Source organism: Melospiza melodia, chromosome 4, assembly GCF_035770615.1.
Source record: "Melospiza melodia melodia isolate bMelMel2 chromosome 4, bMelMel2.pri, whole genome shotgun sequence".
NCBI lineage: Eukaryota > Metazoa > Chordata > Aves > Passeriformes > Passerellidae > Melospiza > Melospiza melodia.
The window spans coordinates 97,700,693-97,724,398 of record NC_086197.1 but is presented as its reverse complement, the minus strand read 5'-3'; the positions used below and the strand labels follow the sequence as shown (position 1 = coordinate 97,724,398).

At 43.5% G+C, this 23,706-nt stretch overlaps 1 protein-coding gene across 12 annotated transcripts in view; it reads right to left on the bottom strand.

Moving 5' to 3' along the window:
• Positions 1–23,706, bottom strand: part of SOX5 (SRY-box transcription factor 5) — a 595,693-nt gene that overhangs the window by 70,363 nt on the left and 501,624 nt on the right. For 10 of the 12 annotated variants that reach the window (XM_063155718.1, XM_063155717.1, XM_063155723.1 and 7 more), the window contains 2 exons: positions 22,498–22,621; positions 8,381–8,466 (listed from right to left, as the gene is read on the bottom strand). In XM_063155718.1, coding sequence (XP_063011788.1) covers positions 8,381–8,466; positions 22,498–22,621 — 210 coding nt within the window. The remainder of the gene's footprint in view (positions 1–8,380; positions 8,467–22,497; positions 22,622–23,706) is intronic. The other 2 variants (XM_063155712.1, XM_063155722.1) reach the window with 1 other exon arrangement.

Here is a 23,706-nt window from a genome sequence, read left to right as displayed (position 1 = left end):
ACATTCTGCAGCACCTTGCAGTGTGTGTATGAAAAGCACACTGAGGACAGAGGTGGTTGTTAGTTAAAACACCAAGTTAGGGAACAACTTACAGCTAAAAAACCTTAACTTATAGCCTAAGTGTTCCTATAGCATAAGCTCCAGTGCTGCAGTACTTCCAACTGGAAGTTGGACTTGCAAGAAGTCTGTATTATATTAGAGCACTTCTGAAATCTGCTCTAAACTCCTGCCCACTAAATCCTGCAGGGCTCAGAGAACATCTGCTCCTGTCACCAGAATCAGGTTCTGTACCAGTTATCAGCTGCAGGATGGGGCACTGAGCACCTGGGGGTTTTCACCTTTGCCATTGGAGAACTCCACAGCTTTCTTAGCAGAGACAAAGACCAATGCATTGTGATAGAACAGTCCACCTAAAGCAGGTCAACTTCCCTGGGACACTTTTTGGATCCACTAAAAGGATCAATGGTCCCCTAGCAGAAAATCACTGAATTATACTGTAATCAGATATACATGGTCACTACAAGAAAAAGGCACAGAAATGGTGATTTTGGGCTAATTCATGAGAGGAGAAATCTTGTGGCAGAGAAGGACAAAGCCAAATGGAAACAACACAAGTGATGAGGTGAAAGAAAACATTATAAATGTGTGCATATGGAACTCAAGCTACAGGATTTGCTGTCCTCGTGCTGGGGCTCATAGGTAAAGGGACAGCAGCATGGAGCTGAAGGCTGGTAAATAGAAAATAACCAGAAAAGATGTTATTTCCACTGGCCAAATGCCTTCCAGGAGTGGGGCAGGAGGAGCAGGAGCTGCCTGAGCATCTCCTCACAGGTTTTCTCTGTGCTGAGCAGTGCTGAGCCCATGTGAGCTCAGGAGAGCAGGGGGAAGGCTGGCTGCACTCCTTGCAGCCCATTTGCACACGTCCTTAGTATGCAGAATGGCTCTGGGTGTAATTGAATTGTTGTTTTTGCCTCTGTTAATGCACATGCAAATGAGCCCCTGGTGCAGCTGTGCTGTATTAATCATATGTGTGCTGGTGTGTGTGTGCCCTGCAGGCCCGGGGCTGCGGGGAGGGGGACAGGGGCTCAGCCTGGCCTGGAGCACAACCCAGCCATGCACACAGAGCCCTGCCAGCAAGGCACTCCGGCTGGGCATTGCTCAGCCCTTTCCATTTTTCACAGGTATGGATGGAGGCTGAAAGTTCTGCAGAAAGGACTGTAAATCTGGGTAAAATGAATGCGCTGTTCCTGCTAATTCCTTCGCCTGGAGAGCGGTGGCAGCTCTAATGTGACAAGGCACAGAGTAGCCTTGGTGTTGTTTTACCAGGTGTATTTACTGCCTGCAAATGCCCACTGTGGTGTGTTCTCAGATACCCACAGTGCTCAATAAAACACAAAGCACTTCCATGCAGTCTTCTGGAATCACTGTCTTCCCTACACTGACTGGATTCTGATAAAATGATGTGATCAGGCTTTTCAGCCAAACCTATTTTAATAGAATATATTGGGTTTACCCATACCATTGTGTAAGATTCTATCAAAGGCAAGATGGGCTATTTGAATGCCAGCTCCAAAGCACACTTAGCCACCATGAACAAGATTTATTTGAGCTGTGCTCTGTGGCTCAGGCTTCTACACAACCTACCACAACCTCAGGTGCCCAGCAGGTATCCAGAAAGGGAGGAGTGGCTGGACTTGCAAGGCGTGCTCTGGAGTTAATTGAGAAGAACTTTTTCCATTTAAAAAAGTAGAGATTTTTCAGAGGTGCTCTTGGCAATCCACAGCCTCTAACCCCACACCTTACTTTTAGAGTTAAATACATATCTTAAAATCATCACCAAGAAACCTTGGAAAGATAGAATTTTTAGAAGACAACTTACCCCACAACAACACATGGCTAGATGGCTGTAGCTTCTTTTACATGCAGAGTTCTGGGCCCCACACTTTGCTAGATGAAGGACCTTGGTCTTCACTGACCTTTATGAAATACCCATCTTGGCTGCCATGGGCAGTACAGGTGGCAAATACCCAGGGGCCAACAATTCACGTACACAGCCAGAAAGAAGTGGTGGACAGAAGCAGGGAATATGGAATAATATACAGAATATACTATATTCTACATGTTATTCTATGTATATAATATATATAATTATGCATATTATATATAATTATCTATATAGATGATATTATAATAATTGTTATGTATATTCTATATATAACAGAATATCTATAATATATATAATAACCTGCATAATGCAACAATTTTAAAAAGCTATTTTAAAGGGTATCCAACAAAAACTGTTGTTTTATTACTCCTCTTACTATTGTTGTTTGTGATGGCCACAGCAAACAGCAGAGCCATGCACTGAGCTAATGGCAGATGGACAGCTGCATCTCCTGGCTATGCTAATGAGAAATCTCACTTTTCCTGCACTTGCTTGTTTTTTTCCCCAGATGTGTGTGCTCACAGTGAAAAACTAATTCTATTTCTTTTAAATACTTAAGTGGGTTGCATGAGTATTATAATGTTGTAAATAAACTGTGCACTAATGATTCAATCCCTACAAATGAAGTCACAGTCCAATTAATGAGGACAGGTAAAGTAAAAACCAAACAGGGACAGGATACTCTTGCTGTTGAATAGAAATAAATATTTTCAAATATTAGCTTAGATGGTGTTTAAAGGAAGACACTGCCTAGCAAACAGAAGAAATAACCCTGCACTGCCAAAATCCAGTTTAGTTCCCTGTAAGCAAAGAACTGGTTACAGCAATATCCCAAAGAGTCCCCAGTGCAGAGTGAAGGAATAATGGATGAAGCATTGCCCTCTTGGCTGCATTCACTGGGGACAATAATGGGGTGCTAGACTTCCCCTCACCAGAAATAATTCAGATGTCTCTGCAGCTTTGGCAACCTGGCTCCCCAAAACGAGGGGAGAATGAAGTTTTCAATATTCAGATGCACCACTCCAGTGTCTGTACAGCTTCTTCACAGTCTTCTTTCACAGATTTGAGGTGCTGGAACACTGGAAGGTCAACTGCCTAATCTGGTTATAAATAGGGATTATAGCAAGAAATCAGAAAGAGATATGCGAAAAAAACCCCAGTTTTGACAATTAATGCACAGCAATATGGCAATATCTCTTTAAGAGCAAGGGGAAGTTCTGTCCTCAGCAACATTTCAAATGAAACTCAAGGAGACACTCCAGAGAAAAAGCCTGAACTGGTGAGTGGAGATCTGTAGCTCATCCCTGCAATGGTGAAGAAGCCAAAAGGAAGCTGATATGTAAGAAAAAAACAGGTTTCTGACTGAGAAGGCTTTAATTTTACTTTTGTTCCAGAGTAACAGATGTTTTATGGAACACTTGTGTGACCACTGGAGCACTCTGCCTCCTTTTCAGCGGCTGCACACTTGTCAGAGTGCTCTGTGCTTCCCAGGGACTGTGGATCCTTGGGATACCTGCAAGCAAGGCTTTCCACAGGGAAATTGTACTGAGCTGACACCTAAATAACAGCGCGGTGAACAATCCTGCACAGCCCTCAAACTCCAAACAGATTTTTGCCAAAATCTGATCTCTAACATCAGTGCCTGCTTGAGGCCCAAATATTCCCAAAACTGTGGTCAGTTTCTAAAATTCCATTTAAATCCAGGCCCTGGTATGCATCTTACCACACAACTAAGAGAACAGGTCGGTAGTAAGAAAACATTAATTGACCCAAGTACTTCATATAGGAAATAGAGACTAAAAAACTTGGCCAGGCTGTTCAAGGTCTAAATGTGCTCCTCATCTTTACACAAATACAGAATCCAGGACTCTCCTAAGGACTGGTGTCACACTCACACACTGATGGCAGCTTCTCCTGACAGATTTGGACACGATGCTGAGCACAAGCACAAACAATTCTGAAGCCCTGCCTCACACTGAGATGAAGAGGGAAGAAAGTTTGAGTGTTGGCACTCCCAACTTTTTGGGGTGTTTTTTTCCCAAGAGCAGATGTTTGCAGGAAGTCTGTATGACATCAGACTGCTCTGGTGTTTTGACAGGACACAAAATGTCCATACAGTAAGACTGCACAGGCAGCTGTCATTATTCATCCAGCATTATCTCTCAATGGAGTTATGGGTATATAGAGCATTTGTGTCACTGCCAATTAATCAGTTGTTGTCACTATCTGGTTATCAAACAAGCAATCTGGGAAATCTGAACCATTCCCACTCCCAATGGTGCAGATTCCTCTCAGCTTTCACGCTGTGTGATTAGTTCCCCTCTTCCCTAATGCTCAGAAACTACTCACAAAAAACTTTTTATCAGAAAAGAAACTTTCAGATGCAACTTTATAAAGAATTTGCGCAGACTTATGGTAACATCTATTTCAGATGTTTCATTAGCTATGCCCACGATGACTGGCACTACAACAAACCCTGCAGTTTAGTTTGTGCAAAACTAAAAAAATGCTGCTGAGTCATTAGCCTTGCTCAGTAAAACACAGTCACAATTTATGTTCAGTTTTCTCTCATTTGAACCATAGCTGCCATCCTGCACCACTCCTGAAGAACAAGACCAGAGGATGGTTATGAGGGGGAAAGCTGATGTAAGAAACCTGTGTGCTTACCAAGAGGGATTTCGCCACAGTGATGCTCAGCAATGACTTCTCAGTAACAGAAGAAAGGTAAAACCACTTTTTTTCCCCCAAATGGCATTTTTGTCATTGAAAGTGGGAATGAGTGAATGCAGAGGGCTGACAGACAAAGCTTTATCAGAGGACAGGTTCCAGCTTGCACCAAGGCAGTTCCAGCTTTTCCAGCCCCATCCCTCTGCTTCCTTTACAGCCTCTGACAATGCCAGGGTCACCTTCCATCCTCACTGAGGCACTGCCCTCTCTCTGTGGATCCTGGGAATCAAGGCAATCCCACATGGCAAATATTGTGGTTATTGTGCTTTTTTGAATGAACTGGGCAAAAAAATCCGGAAGACAATTAAGGAGGCAATGAAGGGTGTTCTGTACAATCATTAATCTGAACATCCCAGAGGGGACTCAGAGGTGGGGAGAGGAATGGAAGCCTTGGATTCCAAATCCATCACTGTGAGCCACTGGGACCTCAGAATGAGGGACTGCATCTTCACTGACAGAGAGCTCCTCTGCCACAGGAACAACCAGGTGCTAGCTCTTCTTCTATAAATACAGCGTGCACTTCATTTGCAAAAACAAAAACTCGATTTTGACAAGCAGGGATAAAAAAAGCACTTCCTGTTGATCTCACAGCACACCACTGAAGCCATGACCCGACTTAAAATTCTCCAGTGAAATAACAAAGACGTGTTTATTGTTCCATAAACAAACAAGAGACATTCCTTGGCTTTGTCCTCACTGAGATAAAGTCGTGTATGGGATTTTGCTGGGAGCAACAAGCTGAGCATTGTGTCAGGTCCTTTGATCTCCCCTGCCTCAAGTACACAGAGCCTGAAAGATGAGTGATAGGGAGGACAGAGAGAGAAGGAAAGAGGGAACATGCCACTTTCCTGACCTTTTACTGCCTGATGGCCAGATGACACAGGCTGTGCAGGGAACACCAGAATTATAAGATAAGCAGGGGAATGTCTGAAGTAAGAAGAGTTCCTCCTTGAAAGAGACTGCAAAGCCATTTAAAGGTGGGTTTGGACCAAAACCATCCAAACATGAATCTTTCTCTATGAATCAACAAAGTCACCACTGAGCTAAACTGGATTTGAACAGAGTTTGGAAGGCACAGTCTTTCTAGTCTAGCAGCTAAGCTGAGCTCCATTCATGTCAGCATAGGTGGGCATCTGTTCCGAATCCTCAATGATAAAACCTTTCCAGAAGCAAATCTAGCCTGACTCTTTCAAATGGCACCACAAGTTAAGAGGCATGTCCAATTTCTATCAGATAGACTACAGTGATAGCAAAAAATCACTGGTAAGATGTGAAGAAAAATCAGCTTCAGTTTATTTCTAGCATATACATGCCCCTAGAGATCAGATCTGAAACATTTAGGAGAGTCTGCTACGTCAGGAATCTGAGCCTCTCCCACTGACTGGCTGCCAAACTCTCCCTCCAACTCCAGACATGTAGCAAAACAACATAGGTGAATTTGGTCAATATTTTCATTGTAATGTCCTCTGCACAGGAACAAGAGGCCTTTGAGGTTCTCAACTTTTCCATAACCTAAACTCATCCTAAGATCCTCATGACTGCATCACTTTTGCACAAAGCCCACCTTTTAACAAGAGAACTGTTATTGTGATAGAGCCCTTTTAACCAGGCTACTTCAGCCCACAGCATGCACAGTTACAGCCCAGAGCTGCTCCTGAAATGAAAGTAAACCATCCTACCATCTCACTGGAGCACTGAGGCATTATTTTAGCACTGAATGACTGAAAAGATAAGAATTGGAATCAGTGTTGTTCCTGCATTGCTAGCTGGCTCCATGTTTGCTTTTCCTTTTCCCCTCCCTCTTGCTTCCATATGTCTGCTCATGTGTGTTTGGCTATTAAAAGCACTTTATCAATACTGCAACGCCTCAAAACTCATTTCAGAGGGATGACTTCTGTGGCTCCCATGATTCCTGAGCCGCCCACGGCATTTGTAACTCGGAGAATCAGAAACTACCACACAGACAATGTTGCTTTTCATACAAAGGCACAATGGGAACGAATGTATTAACCTCCGTGGTGCATGGAATGTGTCAGCTTACACACTGGCAGCTATTTCTATGAAACTCAGCTCACTTCCGCTGGCTGCGGTAAAATAAAATAAAATAAAGCAAAAAAATAAAAATCTTCCCCAGAGCAGTGTCCCACGCTCCAGCAGGCCGGCCAAACAAGTGGAATATGTGATGTGTGCTGCACACACAGGGACGTGGGCCAGGCTGGGCTGGAGGATGCGCTGCACAGAGCCCAGCTGAGGGCTGAGCCCGGCCCTGCAGGTGCAGCGCTCTGCTGCTCCACACTGCACTGAGGGACATGCGCTGCAGGGCACAGAGTGGGGATTTTCTGGTGCTAGGACAGAGCGGCGACCCAGACTCTGCAGAATCTCAGACCAGTTGGATCTTGACTTCCTCTCAATCCCAACTATTACTTGGCTTCCTCCCACCAGTCCAGCACACACAACAGGCAGCAAAACTCCCACTGTGGCACTGGACACCACACTTGTTTAATTCCTGTGGCTGATCAGGAATATCCAGACTTGCCAGCATTAAGACCCATGGACAGCCTAATGCCTCCAAAAATCAGAATACTGACAGTCTCAATCACATACATCTGGCTACCAGGTCACCTCTCTATTGTAGCTGAAAACAACTCCAACCCTTCAGTATCTTTCCACCTATTCTCTCATTGTCCATGGTAAATTAGAATAATCACTAATTATCTGCACTACAGCAGTGCCTAAAATGCTCTGGGCACCATAAAACACAGTAGGGGGGGCAGTTATTGCTCTGAAGAGCTTATGGCCTGAAAGGACATAATCATGGTAACGACTCCTAAGCAGTTTAAAAGTGCTTGTCAGGACAGAGCTCTTCTGCCCAACAATCCATTCCAGCATTTTGGTGTTTTACAGCCTGCAGGAGAACGAGCTAATGGAAAGGTGTCCTGGTTTCAGCTGGGACAGCACAGCCTTTCTTCTCTAGCTGGTACAGCGCTGTGCTTTGGATTTAGGATGACAGTATTTGGTAACACATCCATGTTTGGGCTGTTGCTGAGTAGTCCTTACCCTAAACCAAGGATTTCTCAGGTTGTGAGAAGCTGCACAAGAGCACTGGGAGGCAGCAAGGCTGAGACAGCTGACCAAAGGAATATTCCACAGCAGAGAATGTCATGTTCAGTTAATGAACTGGAGTCAACCACTGCTTGGGGACAGGCTGGGCACTGGTCAGCAGGTGGAGAGCAACTGCTTTCCTGGGTTTCATTCTTCTCTCTTTTCCATTGAAATAATTGCTATTACTAGCATTGCATTTTACTAGATACCAATTATGGAACTGTTCTTATCTCAGTCCCCAGGTTTTACCTTGTATTTCCCAATCCTCACTTTTGGGAAACCAGAGAGTGGCTGGGGAGCACTGAGCTGTTGTCTTGGGTTAAACCATGCCAGCAAGAAAAGCAAACGTCCTGCTATGAGGAAACTCAAAGTACAAACCTAAAGGCAGTTAACTTGGAAACAGGGACACAAAAACCCAACAAAAACTTGCAGCAAGGTGAGAGGACAACGTGTTATCACTTGATGACTCCTCTGCTCAAGATGCAAATTCCGTGCGCGGAGAGCAGCCCGCAGACCCCTGCTAATTGCGCTGCGTTGCACAGGAAAGGAAAACTGCTTTTCATATTTACTTAACCTCTGCCTCCCCTGCATTGAGCCGGGACTTACCTGCAGTTGGAGAGGGCCTAAGCCCGGCGTTGCTGCGGCAGCAGCTGCCATGGTAGTTGGGATCAGCTGAACGGGGTAGGGGTCACCTAAGTAAGAGAATAATAGAGGCGTCAGCACCTTTTATCCGCTCTCCACCTGCAAATTAAAGTCCTGCATTCACTCCTTCCAAAAGCCTTCCTTTGTGTGCCTTGTTGAGGCCTAATGAAAAGCTCTATTGTGCAGCCTTTTACTAACACTCTTTTCACAATTCTGGCTGGGAGAGGAATGTGAATAAAAGGCACAAGCAATTAAGGCGGAAACCTCATCCTTTTTCATGATGTATTTAGGGAAATGGAAAAAAAAAAGTGCACATTGATCAGAAGGCTGCACTTCAAAAAAAGGAAAGAAAGAAGATGGGGGTGGAGGAGAAGAAAAGGAAAACAGTACAACCTTGATAAGATCACAGCATTAGAAGGGAACAAATTTACAAGCTTGTCCAAAATATGAAGTTAACTAAACTCCGCTCACTGTTAGCAAACTGAGCCTCACGCAGAGCAGAAATGGCACTCAATTGAACACTGTTTTCTTTCAGGGGAGGAAAAAAAATCTCACTTCAGTGGCAGGGTTTGATCCTGCAACAGGAAAAAGCACGTGAAGCTAAGGAAACCAGATACCAGCCTTTGAAATCCCTGCACCAACTCCACTTCATGGCTTCAGATTCCATTTTGCTTCTGAAGGAAAACTACTTCAACTTTTAGTAAGAACTGCATTGTGCCTAATGAGATAAAGGGAGCCAGTAAAGGCTTTAAGAAAAATTGCAGGCATTTATAAAGGAAAATTACCTGAAATGGCAAAAAATTGAGATGGAGACCAGCTCGTTTTAATGATATGGAGAGCTCACTTCTGGTCAACTCTAACAATTCTGATATGTTAAAACAAACTTCATGCTGCCCCATCCACAAAACTATGAAGGAAACTAGCAAAAATAATAAGAAATGTTACACACATTATATTGGTTCTTCAAGTTATAAAGTGTTTTAATGCTTTCCACCCAAATAAGGCTCACTAGAGCATTTCTGTATGTCCCTATGTCCTGATTTCTGTAGCACAAAAATACACTACGGAAGACTACGGAAAAAGCAGAACACTCTATCAGGAAAATCTACCTAAATGTTGCTGTACATGTCATTAAAAAGACATATTAAAAGTTTTCCCCTTTATTGTGCTTTTTTGAAAGAACTGGGCAAAAAAATACAAAAAGACAATTAAGGACATAATGCAGGGTGTTCTGTGAAGTCATTAATAATTATTATTGAACTAAAGTTTCAAATGCTATCAAGCCTTAGTTACAGGAAACAAAGGGAAATAAATCTATGTAATTTTTTTTAATGTTAGAAATAAGCTGTGTTGGTTGTACACACATTCAGGTAAGTGGCTAATGTTTATTTTCCCTTTTTATAATGCAACCTTCCTCAGTTAGACTTTGTCATTCAAGGATTTTGATCTCCTCCTGTTAAGAATCAAACACCACCACTTCCAGTAATGGAGGACCAGCAGCAACTGGGCTGGCAAAGCATCTTATCAGATATTTAACTTAAATAAATGTGCCTGTTTATATTTAAGAACACCTTAAGTAATGCTTTGTTGACTGAAGCCACTCAGGGCTGGCCAGCCAAGCAATGCAATCCAAAATGTCCACAGGCATCCCCATTCCCAAGGGTCTCTGCCACAACAATTCCATTTATTTATTTGTCAGTGGGCAGCAGATTTCCTGAGCACTGAATCAAAACCTTTCTGAGCTGGCATTTTCTGCAGAGCTACCTTGTGACCTGAGCAGTGGCCCCAGACACGTGAAGGCACAGAGAAAAGGACACAGTGGCCAGAGAATCAGGGACAAAAGTGTTCTGCTGCTCCCACAGCACCCCAGAATGAGCTCAGCATCATTCCAAAACTCCCTCCTAAAGAAGACGTTCTGATCAAAAACCGCCATGAAAGAAAATAAAAGTTTTAGTTTTTCAACTGACAAAAAGAAGGAATGAGGGAAATTGTCTCAGTAGGATGCTGGTTCTTACAGCCCATTAAATTTCTAGTTCTGAATGATTTGTATTAAAACACAGATATTAAAAGATCAAACTTGCATGCCCTCTACCACGTTCCTCTCCACACACAGCCTCAGTCCACCATGCCAATTCCTAAATCCCACTATTCCCACCAACAGTCCAGTGGAAGAGCCAGGACTAAAGACCCAGGGAAGGTTCTGGAACTCCATCCATGAAGCACTCAGACACCGACACAGTGCAGGAGCACCTGCCAGCCCCCAGAATACCAGCAAAGAGCTCAGCTCTTGTCTGATAAATACACATTTTCTGCTGTTGCTCTAGAACATGCTGCATCTTCCATTGCATCCTTAAATTTATTCCCATATCAGAGTGAATTTATTGACTAAACTGTTTTAGCTAACTCTGAAATTTGGGAAATGCATGTCTCAACTATTACATTACATCTTATTTTTAGATGTAAGAAGTAGCTGCATTTTTTCCCAAGCTCTAGGAGCATTTCAGGAATGTGAGACAAGACAGGCAGTTCTCAGAAATGGGCATTTCCCAAGCCACTCACAAGTCTGTAACTCTGAAAACACCAATAAAACCTCAAACAACCATATTACATTCCCATTTCCAAAATTCATTATTAATCAAATGCATGCAGGCGGGAGCATCTTTCAGCCACCAAAAGAAACATTTTGTGCATTCACTTCATGTTCCAAACTACCTCTCTTGTTATGTGTGGACTTTTTGCACAAACAAAGCAGCAGAGAGAAGTTTTATTGTTGTTTTCCTTTAGTAGGCCATATGGTAAAACACGGAGCAGATCAAAGGCTGCGATTTTTCTGGTGACAACAAGGTAAAATTCATTTCATTAGCTGGTGCATTATTGCCTAATACATAATTATTTCCCAGCTAGCTGGTGACATCACTTTGAAGAGCAGAACTCTTCAGGGCTGGCTGCATAAAGAGAACCCAGATTTGTGCACTGGAGATGCAGCAGCTGCAGAAGGGAAGGGGAAATGCCAGCTGAGGGGGGATAATTCATGGGGAATATCAGAATATAGAGGAATCTTACTGGTGCCCACTGTGGGCAGTGCCAGAGCACGAGGCTGAGTCCTCAGTTCTGTGCCAATACTTTATTTCTCTCTCTATCCTTCTTCTGGTCCATCTTCCACAAACATACCCAGAACCTCCTTCCTGATAATTTATGCACAGCAACTTCTTTCAATTCCAAATCACACCTTCATCCTTGCCCAAAATAATCCTCCAAGATCTTGCTTACAAGAGGATTTTCCATGAAGCACATTCACTCCCAAACCACTCTTTCTATGAACTCTCCTGTGATCCTCCCTGAAAACCCTTTTCTGCAGGAGTTAGGCTGAGGTTCAGAGACAAGGGGACATCCTGTTCCAGCACACAAAATCACAAAATAATAATTCCTGTGTTTAGGAACTGCATTTTCAGCTGACTGGCCACCAGCTCACAGGTATGAAATCATTCTGTACTTGTGGAAATACAACAATGCCTCTAAAACCATTTATATGTTTTGCAAAATTTTATCAAAGGAGCTTTTAAAGTTAAAAAACATTAGGAGTTTTTTTTAAAGTGAAAATAAAGCATAAGAGTTAACATGATGTCTGTTGCACCATTCACCAAAACCCTGAAGATGTTTTTTGTATTCCTTTTTCTGTCACTCATCTCATTTATTCTCCTTCATGCTGTAATCCCCCCTAGTGTCTTGTCTTGTCTCCTGACAGGCTGCAAGCTCTTCAGAGCAGGCACAATTGTCTTACTTGCTATATAAATCAAGTTACATGCTAATGTTAAATTATAATGTTTTGACAGGATTTTAAAGTTGAACCTGATTATATGAAACAATAGAACACTGATTTTTTTTTTCCCCTGAAATTTTCTTCTCTTAAAAGAAGGATACCAGAAGAGGAGAAGTAGGGCATTTATTGCCTGTGATTTTTTAAAAACTCATTGCTTTTCTCCTACCTATCTTTCAGGGACAGCAAATGAAAAAAAGTTGGAGACCATGGAAGAAGAGAAAAGAAAACAGTGTAAAGAATATGAAGGGTACAAAACAAAACCTAACTCCTAAATTATATTTTCCAAGACCTGCATGCTAAACTAAATTCCATGAAAAATACCAAAATAACTATTTTCTTACAGTACATTCTGTTGACAGAAAAGGAATGCTATGTTCTCTTCCCCCCATTTTTGACAAATACTAGAAAAAGCCACAATAATTTTACACTCCATTTATCACTTAAGTGCATTTATAATGAATAATCACAGCTGATGGCCAGCTGACAGGTAAGGCACTGCATTTCCTCTCCCCACTCATTTATTATCAGCCTCATTTTCCTCTCATCCTCTTGGAGAGATGGTGGACATGCACAAAAAGGAATGGGAAGACAGGAGCAGTGCTCCCTGACTTATGGACTTACATTAATAAGAAAAAGAGTATGAAGAAGACACCACCAGTGGCTTCCAAAAGGAAATGCCAGCTGGTTCAGACGTGCCCCACAAGGACAGCCAGATGTGGAGAGCTGTGCAAACAGCTGCACTCTGTCCTTGGTGCTTGTGAAGCTGAGTAAAGCCCTGAGTGGTCTGAGCCCATCTCCTTGAGGACCCTGCCTGAAGCAAGAGGGTGCACTGCAAGCCTTCAGACACCCCTGCCAACCACAACCATCCATGATTGCAGGATGCACATTTTTTAATGTTTTTCTGTACGTATTGAACAAATTACACTTATTCAAAAACTGCAGCTTCCAAGGAAAGCCAAAGTATTTCCACAAAGGTTTGCACATGCTCATGAATTAAAAAATCCAGGACTTTATATTCCATTATTAAAAAATTTATTAAAAAACTGCAGCTTATTAAAAAACTGCAGCTTCCAAGGAAAGTCAAAGTATTTCCACAAAGGTTTGCACATGCTCATGAATTAAAAAATCCAGGACTTTATTCCATTGCCCAGCTATGGATAATGGTGAAGCACCAGACATTGGGAACTGAGCTGGAACTCCCAGCCTGTTTTACAGGTCCCCACTGTTCTGCCTGAGCTTTGTTGTCACTGGAATTGTGAGGAGAAGCCACACAGAGATGGGGAGCTGTGCAACTCTTCCATTTAGAAACAGCCTTCAGCCTTCAGAAACACCCTCTATTCTGCATCCCTGCCTCCTTCCACCACGTCTGCAACCCCACAGAGCCATCACATCCCCATGGATGCTGGGAGGCAGAGCTGGCACTAAAACCTGCTCCTCCTTGCTGTGCCTATCCACACTGCTCCATCCACATCACAATGTCTGTCCACACTGCTCCATCCACAATACAGTGTCTATCCACACTGCTCCATCCACAATACAGTGTCTGTCCACACTGCTCCATCCACATTGCAGTGCCTATCCACAGTGCTCCATCCACATTACAGTGTCCGTCCACACTGCTCCATCCACAATATAGTGCCTAACCACACTGCTCCATCCACATCACAGTGTCTATCCACAGTGCTCTATCCACATCACAGTGTCTGTCCACACTGCTCCATCCACATTACAGTGTCTGTCCACACTGCTCCATCCACATCACAGTGTCTATCCACACTGCTCCATCCACATCACGTCTGTCCACACTGCTCCATCCACATCACAGTGTCTGTCCACACTGCTCCATCCACATTGCAGTGTCTGTCCACACTGCTCCATCCACATCACAGTGTCTATCCACACTGCTCCATCCACATCACAGTGTCTATCCACAGTGCTCCATCCACATCACAGTGTCTGTCCACACTGCTCCATCCACATCACAGTGTCTATCCACAGTGCTCCATCCACATCACAGTGTCTATCCACACTGCTCCATCCACATTGCAGTGTCTGTCCACAGTGCTCCATCTACATTGCAGTGTCTATTCACACTGCTCCATCCACATTACAGTGTCTATCCACTGCTCCATCCACATTACAGTGTCTGTCCACACTGCTCCATCCACATCACAGTGCCTAACCACACTGCTCCATCCACATTACAGTGTCTGTCCACACTGCTCCATCCACATCACAGTGCCTAACCACACTGCTCCATCCACATCACAGTGTCTATCCACACTGCTCCATCCACATCACAATGTCTGTCCACACTGCTCCATCCACATCACAGTGTCTGTCCACACTGCTCTATCCACATCACAGTGTCTATCTACAGTGCTCCATCCACATCACAGTGTCTGTCCACACTGCTCCATCCACATTACAGTGTCTATCTACAGTGCTCCATCCACATTACAGTGTCTATCTACAGTGCTCCATCCACATCACAGTGTCTATCTACAGTGCTCCATCCACATTGCAGTGTCTGTCCACACTGCTCCATCCACATTACAGTGTCTGTCCACACTGCTCCATCCACATCACAATGTCTGTCCACACTGCTCCATCCACATTACAGTGTCTGTCCACACTGCTCCATCCACATTACAGTGTCTATCCACACTGCTCCATCCACATTGCAGTGTCTATCTACAGTGCTCCATCCACATCACAGTGTCTATCCACACTGCTCCATCCACATTACAGTGTCTATTCACACTGCTCCATCCACATCACGTCTGTCCACACTGCTCCATCCACATTACAGTGTCTGTCCACACTGCTCCATCCACATCACAGTGTCTGTCCACACTGCTCCATCCACATCACAGTGTCTATCCACTGCTCCATCCACATTACAGTGTCTATCCACACTGCTCCATCCACATTACAGTGTCTGTCCACACTGCTCCATCCACATCACAGTGTCTATCCACACTGCTCCATCCACAATACAGTGTCTATCCACAGCGCTCCATCCACATTGCAGTGTCTGTCCACACTGCTCCATCCACATCACAGTGTCTATCCACACTGCTCCATCCACATTACAATGTCTGTCCACACTGCTCCATCCACATTACAGTGTCTATCCACACTGCTCCATCCACATTGCAGTGCCTAACCACACTGCTCCATCCACCTCACAGTGTCTATCCACAGTGCTCCATCCACATTACAGTGTCTATCCACACTGCTCCATCCACATTGCAGTGCCTAACCACACTGCTCCATCCACATCACAGTGTCTATCCACACTGCTCCATCCACATTGCAGTGTCTGTCCACACTGCTCCATCCACATCACAGTGTCTGTCCACACTGCTCCATCCACATTACAGTGTCTATCCACACTGCTCCATCCACATTGCAGTGCCTAACCACACTGCTCCATCCACATCACAGTGTCTATCCACACTGCTCCATCCACATTACAGTGTCTATCCACACTGCTCTTCCCCATCCTGGGGGAATATGAGGCTTGGGTCAAATGCTCATCCCTGTCCAAGGCATGAACAGCAGCCCTGGAAGATGACCACCATCTATCTTCATAAAGGATCTACAGCATGTGGTCTTCACAGCACACAGCTTCTGTTTTTGCCTTCAATGTCAATATTTTTGCCATGTGATTTGGTGGTTGTCATGACCTGCATGTCAGCTGACACAGCTAAATCAGAAATTAGCACTCAAGTCTCTTTGGAAGACAGAAACACAGACAGAGAGCACAAGTAGAATTGTGAGACAGTCCACATGATACTCCATTAAACATGAAACATGTGACTGACTGAAAAACAGGGGCACATCAGCAATTTTCCCTGAGGAACTTTATGGTATTTAACTCCTAAACATTAATTTTATTGTATTATGTGAGGAGCCAATTAACTGAGAGCTCCACTTTTATCAGACATCAGAATTATTGTTCAGAACATAGATGAATGGTAAATTCAGCATATTTCAGTTTTGTTAGGCTTGACTTGTTCACCTCTCATATTCTGCCAATTTTAAGAGGTAATCAGATATTTCATCAATAAATTTCTGTGAATTACTTAGAACACCTCCAGCAGCAACAAGCTGATATGTAAGACATATAAAATGTGCCTATTGTATATTCAGATCTCCCCCCTAGTTGGATATGGTTGAAATAGTGATTAAAGTGGTTTCAAAAAAACCTTGTGTTGATGACATCTGACTGCAAACAAAATATGATTTGTTACAACAAATTATCCACAGGGCACAGGACAAGTGGGCAAAGAACAACAATTCTTGTTTCCAAAATCTGTCATATCACCATAAAAATAACACAGGTATCAGCAAATAAAAGGCTTCCTGAGAATTTGCCAACAACCTGGAAAATGTACTTGGGGTAAATCCCATTTCTGGAAACACAGACTTGGCAACTATTGCTTCCCAAGAAAAGAAAACAAATCCTAAAAACCTCCAAATAACTCAGTTTCTTGCACATCTTAGTTTAGAATACAAGGCGAGTTGTTCTTCATCTTCTACACAAGAAACTGTGGAATTCAACAGCTTCAGTCATCCTAAAAAGCTGCAGGACTGACAGAACACACCACACTGCTTTAGGCACAGGTCAACATGTCCTTCCCTTTTAGCATGGCAACCAAATTTTTTAAGAAATATTGGAGTGCAGTTTCCTAAATTAATCCTACTCAGCATCACTAATCAGAAAAGACCCATCAAAATTTATATGTGCATTAATGAAAGGATCACACAGACCCATACATGTGTGCATTAATAAAAGGATCACACAGATCCATGTGCGCATTAATAAAAGGATCATACAGAGCTGTGCATGTGTGCATTAATAAAAGGATCACACAGATCCATATGTGCATTAATAAAAGGATCATACAGAGCTGTACATGTGTGCATTAAGAAAAGGATCATATAGACCCATATGTGCATTAATAAAAGGATCATACAGAGCTGTACATGTGTGCATTAATAAAAGGATCATATAGACCCATATGTGCATTAATAAAAGGATCATACGGAGCTGTACATGTGTGCATTAAGAAAAGGATCATATAGACCCATACATTTGTGCATTAATAAAAGGATCACACAGACCCATACATGTGTGCATTAATAAAAGGATCCTACAGATCCATACATTTGTGCATTCATAAAAGGATGACACAGATCCATGTGTGCATTAATAAAAGGATCACACAGACCCATACATGTGTGCATTAATAAAAGGATCATACTACCTACAAATGATGGAGCAGCTTGCTCAGAGGCAGAACTAAGCAGTTTTTAAAGGGCACAATACAAAACTTCTTCTCTTCTATCACTTGCACCATTTTTATGCTTCCAAAGCACTTCTGAAATATTAATTAGCTCTAAATAAATTCTAATTATTTCTAAGAGTGGCCCTAGCAGATCTGTATCATCTGGTGTGAAATCTGACTTCAGCGAAGTCAACAGCAACAGCTCCTGAGACCTCAGCAGAGCTGACATTTCCCTTGCCATTGCTGAAATGTGGGCCTGTGTCTATTATCTGCTGAGTGCCACAAGGAGGGCTGAACCAGCAGCAGTAGCCAGGGACAGGGTGTGGGATGAGAAGGAAAGAAGGGTTAAATGACCTGAGCCAGTCTGGGGAGCCCAGATGTGGGAGCAGCTTTGGGAAATGCAGCAATCAGACTCAGTTTGATTTCAGCATCAGCTGAAAAGGAAGGTGCTCACCTGCTGCTACAACCAGTTTAAATAGCTGGGATACTGGGTCAACTCCTCAAATCTGCTCATGCTGCCAATCGTGAACTCATTTACAATAACCTTGAAACATCAGCCCTTTGGAAAAAGATTTGCCCTATATATCTATCTAAAAATTACACATTAGGTGGATCATAAAATACATATAAAGAGGTGTGCATGAAAAACTCAAAAACCTTAAATTTCAAATAGCACACATTACATTAATAACTAAATACAGGGCAAGTTAGTATGTAATCAGTATCTACCTTGCTAATTGTGGATTATATAGCCCATCACATACTGCCAACCTTTTTTTCCTCATAAGAAAAAGTACTTCAGTTGTAAATAATAATATTAAATATTTTATATATGCAATTATATCTAGGTATGGAGGTTAGAAATTAACTGGAAGCAGAGAATATGAATCTTTTTCTCAAATAGAAATGTAATCCTAATAGAAGTTCCTCCCTTCATCCCTGCCAACTTTACCACCACACAATATGCCATAGAGAAAAGAGGGGAAGTGTCAACTTGTGTAAATTGTCCCTTATGTAATGCAAACCATCTGTTTAAAAAAACAAAACAAAATGAAAACCCAAGCCACTCCCAAGCATGATCTGCTATGGGGAAAAAGAAAGAAAAGGAAATGCAGTACATCAAATTGGAAGCCAAAGACCATGACCTGCCATGTAACCACAGAGAAAATATTTACCCCTCTCCTCCCTTTATTTACCCAATTTTGAAAAATATTTGGAAAAGCATAATTGAATCATTTGCTCTGCACATAACAGAGACTGATACTGCTGGATTCTTTTGAGCATTTCATCTCTCTAGAATGTTTTCCATCAGGCTGGAACCCAGCAGAGAAAAACTCTTTGTTTCCAACAGCCCATCTCAGAGTGATGCCACCACTGGGTGAGAAGGTCCCTGGGTGCTCAGTCACTGCAACCTGGCAAAGGATGGGGATAAAGTATCAGTGTATTCTGCCCTCCCTTGGGTGTCTGCCATGAAAGGAGTCCAAAGGGACCACTGCTATCAACTGTTGTGATTATTTTTGTGTTCTCTTCAGTCTAAATGCTCAGAAAACAGTTTGTGTAGAGAAAGCAGTGCTCTTCTCTTCCATCCTCTGTCTGGTGAGCGATGAGTCCTTTGGTAAGCACTGCCTGAGGAGCCCACTTTTCATTCTGGAATCACTGGGGACTCACATTTCACCCTCTCTGGGGAGGCACAGGTGGGTCAGAAAGCACTGAATGAGTTAAATTAGCACAAATGTCCCTCTGAATGCGTCTCCAAAGCCAAGGAGCTCTGCAGCACTAGCTACTTATGAAAATATTGGTTGTTGCAATAATGATCTCTTCCCTCTCCCCCAAATTTTCAAATCTCACTTTTTTTTGAGGAAAAGTATGTGAAAACTTTCATAGCTTTTTGTTCTTTGTGACTGGAACTGAATAGTCACGTGGAGTTTTTTATCATTCCTATCTGCAAGTTGTTAATGCTAATAAATAACAGAGTCATCACTAGAGAATTTCCATCAATCAGCCACAGAAAACAATTCTGAAAAATGCAATCAGTCCAGAAGGAAGGGCAGATTTTCCAAAAGGACTGGGAAGATGTGGAAGTGAGATCCATTTTTGTCAGGCACAGACACTGATTTTAAATCCCAGAAGGGCAGTCATGTACAGAAGATGCTTGGTGGGGTCTTTGGAAGCTCCTAGGAGGGCTTTGCTCCCAAAAGCAAACTCAGTGAAAATCAGGCATCTAACCCAGCCAGAAGCTGAGCAAATTGATCTGCTGGAATTTCTCTGTTGCAGCGCAATGCTGGTACTGCAACCCACTGCAGCTCAGTTCAAGCCAGCACAGGGGGCTGCACTGAAGTTTGCAGTACAAGAATCTGGTCGATACCCCTAAGGCTTAGATCCCAGTGCCTTTGTCACTCTCAAGAGGGAGGTTTAGGCTCCTAAATGGCTCAGGTGGTGCTTAACAAAATTGTACCCAAAGCTCTCTGCCTTACAGACTTTGCCAAGTGGACTGACACACAGTAGGGTAAGCAAAAAATTGGGAGAAACAGTTGTAGTGGTCTGTCAAAGCCACGACTTGATGTGAACATATCGTGGATTGAAGGCAGCTAAGTGGAGCTTTCCAGGTGTGGCTAAATGTGAGGTTTTGTTTACTCCAGATGCTGAGTGAAAGGAAGAAACCCTTTGGACTACTGATCACTTCTCCTCAGCCAAACATGCCAGGCAAGCACCAAACACAGAGCTGCCTTTTCCCACTGGCTCCTGCTCAGCCCTGCAGCTTGGCACGCTGCTCATCCAAGCCTCACTGCCAGAAGCAGCACAAACTTTGCTCTTTTTGCCTTTCCATTCTCAGGGTTACACAAACAACACCTAACGCCACATCTATTTCACAGATGTGAGGAACTACAGGACTATGGTGGAGTTAATACTTCATAGATGTGAGGAACTACAGGACTATGATGGAGTTAGTATTTCATGGATGTGAGAAACTACAGGACTATCATGGAGTTAGTATTCCAAAGATGTGAGGAACTACAGGACTATCATGGAGTTAGTATTCCATAGATGTGAGGAACTACAGGACTATCATGGAGTTATTATTCCAAAGATGTGAGGAACCACAGGATTATCATGGAATTAATATTCCGAAGATGTGAGGAACTACAGGATTATCATGGATTAAGTATTCCATAGATGTGAGGAACTACAGGATTATCATGGAGTTATTATTCCATAGATGTGAGGAATTGCAGGACCATCATGGAGTTGATATTCCACAGATGTGAGGAACTACAGGACCATCATGGAGTTCATGTGCACACAGTACAAAGAAAGGAAAAACCACCTCAGCTCCTTTTAGCCAAGCTGGACCTGACTAACATGGAAACAATATCATCTGCCAGACCTGTCTAACAGCGTGCTTTGCTGACCTTTTCCAGACCCACAGTGATGGCAGCACTCACATTCAGCGTGGCTCTCAGCTACACATTCTGCAGCGTGAATCACTGAGAGGCTGAGTGTGTGAAATCACTGGAAGAACTGAATGAGACCATGTTTTGGCACTGCAGCTCTGAGGGATGGGAAGTGTTTGGAACAGTATTTGCAACAGTGGTCCCAGTCTGTAAAATATCAGGAAAAGGTGTTAGTGGCCAAAGAAACTGAGTTAGTGTTCAAGTACTTGCCTGTGATGTTCAGAAGCTGAGAGAAATCTGAAATTGTGGGCTAAGCCAGCTTAACTAAAGAAATCTTTTTATGTTCTAAGTTTACCAAAAATGCAGCAGTGGCAAGTGCTGAGTAACTCAAACCAACTGATGAATTAATGAGTCAGTCAAGGATACGGATGGGTACAGTGACATGGACACAACAAACACCCAAAGCAGAGACAGAGAAGGGTGGAACAAGAAAGTCCTGGATAACTCCATAGAAAACTGATGCAGAAGAGTTCTACAAGTGCATGAAAACACGTCTGTGAAATTCATGCTCTAGCTAAGTTTATTCACAGAAATAAAGTTCCTTCATTATTTCTTAACTTGGACTTATCCTCATCATGTTGACAGGAAGATGAAATCCTATAGAAGGCCTAAATAAAATATAAAAAAAATCTGCAGAATGCAGAGAACAATACAAATCTTTCAAAGATTAAAACAAGTAAATGCTATATTTTTAAGTGTTAGGCTCTCACAAATATCCTCAGAGTTTGTGTTAGTCCATCAAACTGAAAGGCATATGCTATCTTTGATCTCTGTGCAGAGCCTCCGTTGAGATTAATGTGAGCTCTGTGTGAAGAAAGAGACTAGAATAGGCCCTCAGTTCACAAATAGCAAGCAGTCTGCTCCAGGAAAAAACATGTTTTCTTACAACAGTGTTGAAATCTATTGGGAAGTTTCAAATAGCTTCTCTTCAGATGCAAGTTGTGGTCATGAGCATGTTCACTTGTCAGAAAGACCTGTCAGGGAGAAGGTGCACAAACGCAGCTCTTGTGTGAGATGTTTGGCTGTTGTGTAGGAACACATCCCTCATCTCTGACAGCCTTTTCTCATGCTGTAACAGCCAATGCCCTGCTCCTCACTCATCCCTGCGAGCTGATGGCTCTGTGCATGGACAGGGTGCTATTTCACACAGCCCGTGCCCTGCAGTGCCCACTCCAGGTCAAGGATTCCCCAGGAGCTGATGGCTCTGTGCATGGACAGGGTGCTATTTCACACAGCCCGTGCCCTGCAGTGCCCACTCCAGGTAAAGGAATCCCCAGGAGCTGGGACAGGGTGCTATTTCACACAGCCTGAGCCCTGCAGTGCCCACTCCAGGTAAAGGAACCCCCCAGGAGCTGATGGCTCTGTGCATGGACAGGGTGCTATTTCACACAGCCTGAGCCCTGCAGTGCCCACTCCAGGTCAAGGATTCCCCAGGAGCTGGGACAGGGTGCTATTTCACACAGCCTGAGCCCTGCAGTGCCCACTCCAGGTCAAGGAACCCCCAGCACTTACTGCATCCCGCCTTGTAGCTGAAGCCAGGAGGAAGGAGGAATCCTTGCTGGGCAGCTGCTGCCAGGGTGCGCTGGTCTGGAGGGAACACGGGGATCATCAATGGAGGCAGCTGACCCTGGACCTGCTGAACAGAGAGGGACAATCAAACACACAGTTTGGGGGGACAAGGTCTGTAACGTGCTTTCCTTCACTGCTGGTCTCAATTCACCTCTTCATGTTGGGGTGCTCCAGCAGCATCAGCTGTGGGGCTTCATCTTCATCACCAAACACTTCATGTGAACGACATGAACCCAAAATACACTGAAATGTTTCACTAAGGCATATCTACATCCCACTTAATTATTCCCCCCACAGCTCATGATGGCTCACTTATCTCTGGCTGTAGGGGGCTGCTTCCTTCTCTTTCACTGAACTGAGCAGCAGTATCTGTCTCAGACAGTAGCTCCCACCCCGACCAAGCCCAAACACAGAGACACCTCCTCAGAAAGGAGAAATAAGTGCACAAGTAGCACACAGCACAGCCAGTGCTGTTTTCCTGCTCATACACGTGCACTCATTTGTACATGTGAAAAGATAAAGCCTCAAAAAAAGGCTGAGAGCCTTTACTCACAAATCAAACAGCCATGTCTGAAGAGTTAGGCGTTCAACTTTGCACAGCAACTCTACACAAGCATGCAAGTCAGGAAGTGGAAAATATTATATTGTAAGTGGATACTGCAGGGGACTAAAGCCATGCAGAAATTAGTCATCAAAGCTGGAAGTGGGCCATGGCACAACATCTACTGCTGCTGCTTTTACCCTGTTCCGTTAATAGCTTCTATAATTGATAGAAATGGAAGCTGTCTCTGGATTTCACACAGATGAGAAACACAAAGTTTGCTGGGTTAAAATGCTGAATGACTAGTTTAAATTTAAACCCCCACTGCACTGACCAGATCAGTCGCACAAGAAGGACTGATCCATTTTCAAGAGAGCTCATCCAGATTTTAATGGCGCTGTAAAGCTGAGGCATTGGAGATGGAGATGTCTTTGAAAACTACAATTTATTTTGTGGTTTATGCAACTCAGAAAATCAGAGTATCAACAGAGAACCTCCTATGCTGAGGGGCACACAAAGGTGTCACTCTCTTCATTGCTGCCTGACAGAACTGGGAAAGAGAACTTGCCCCAGCCCCTGGCTGCCACTGCTCAGAACACACCACTTACACT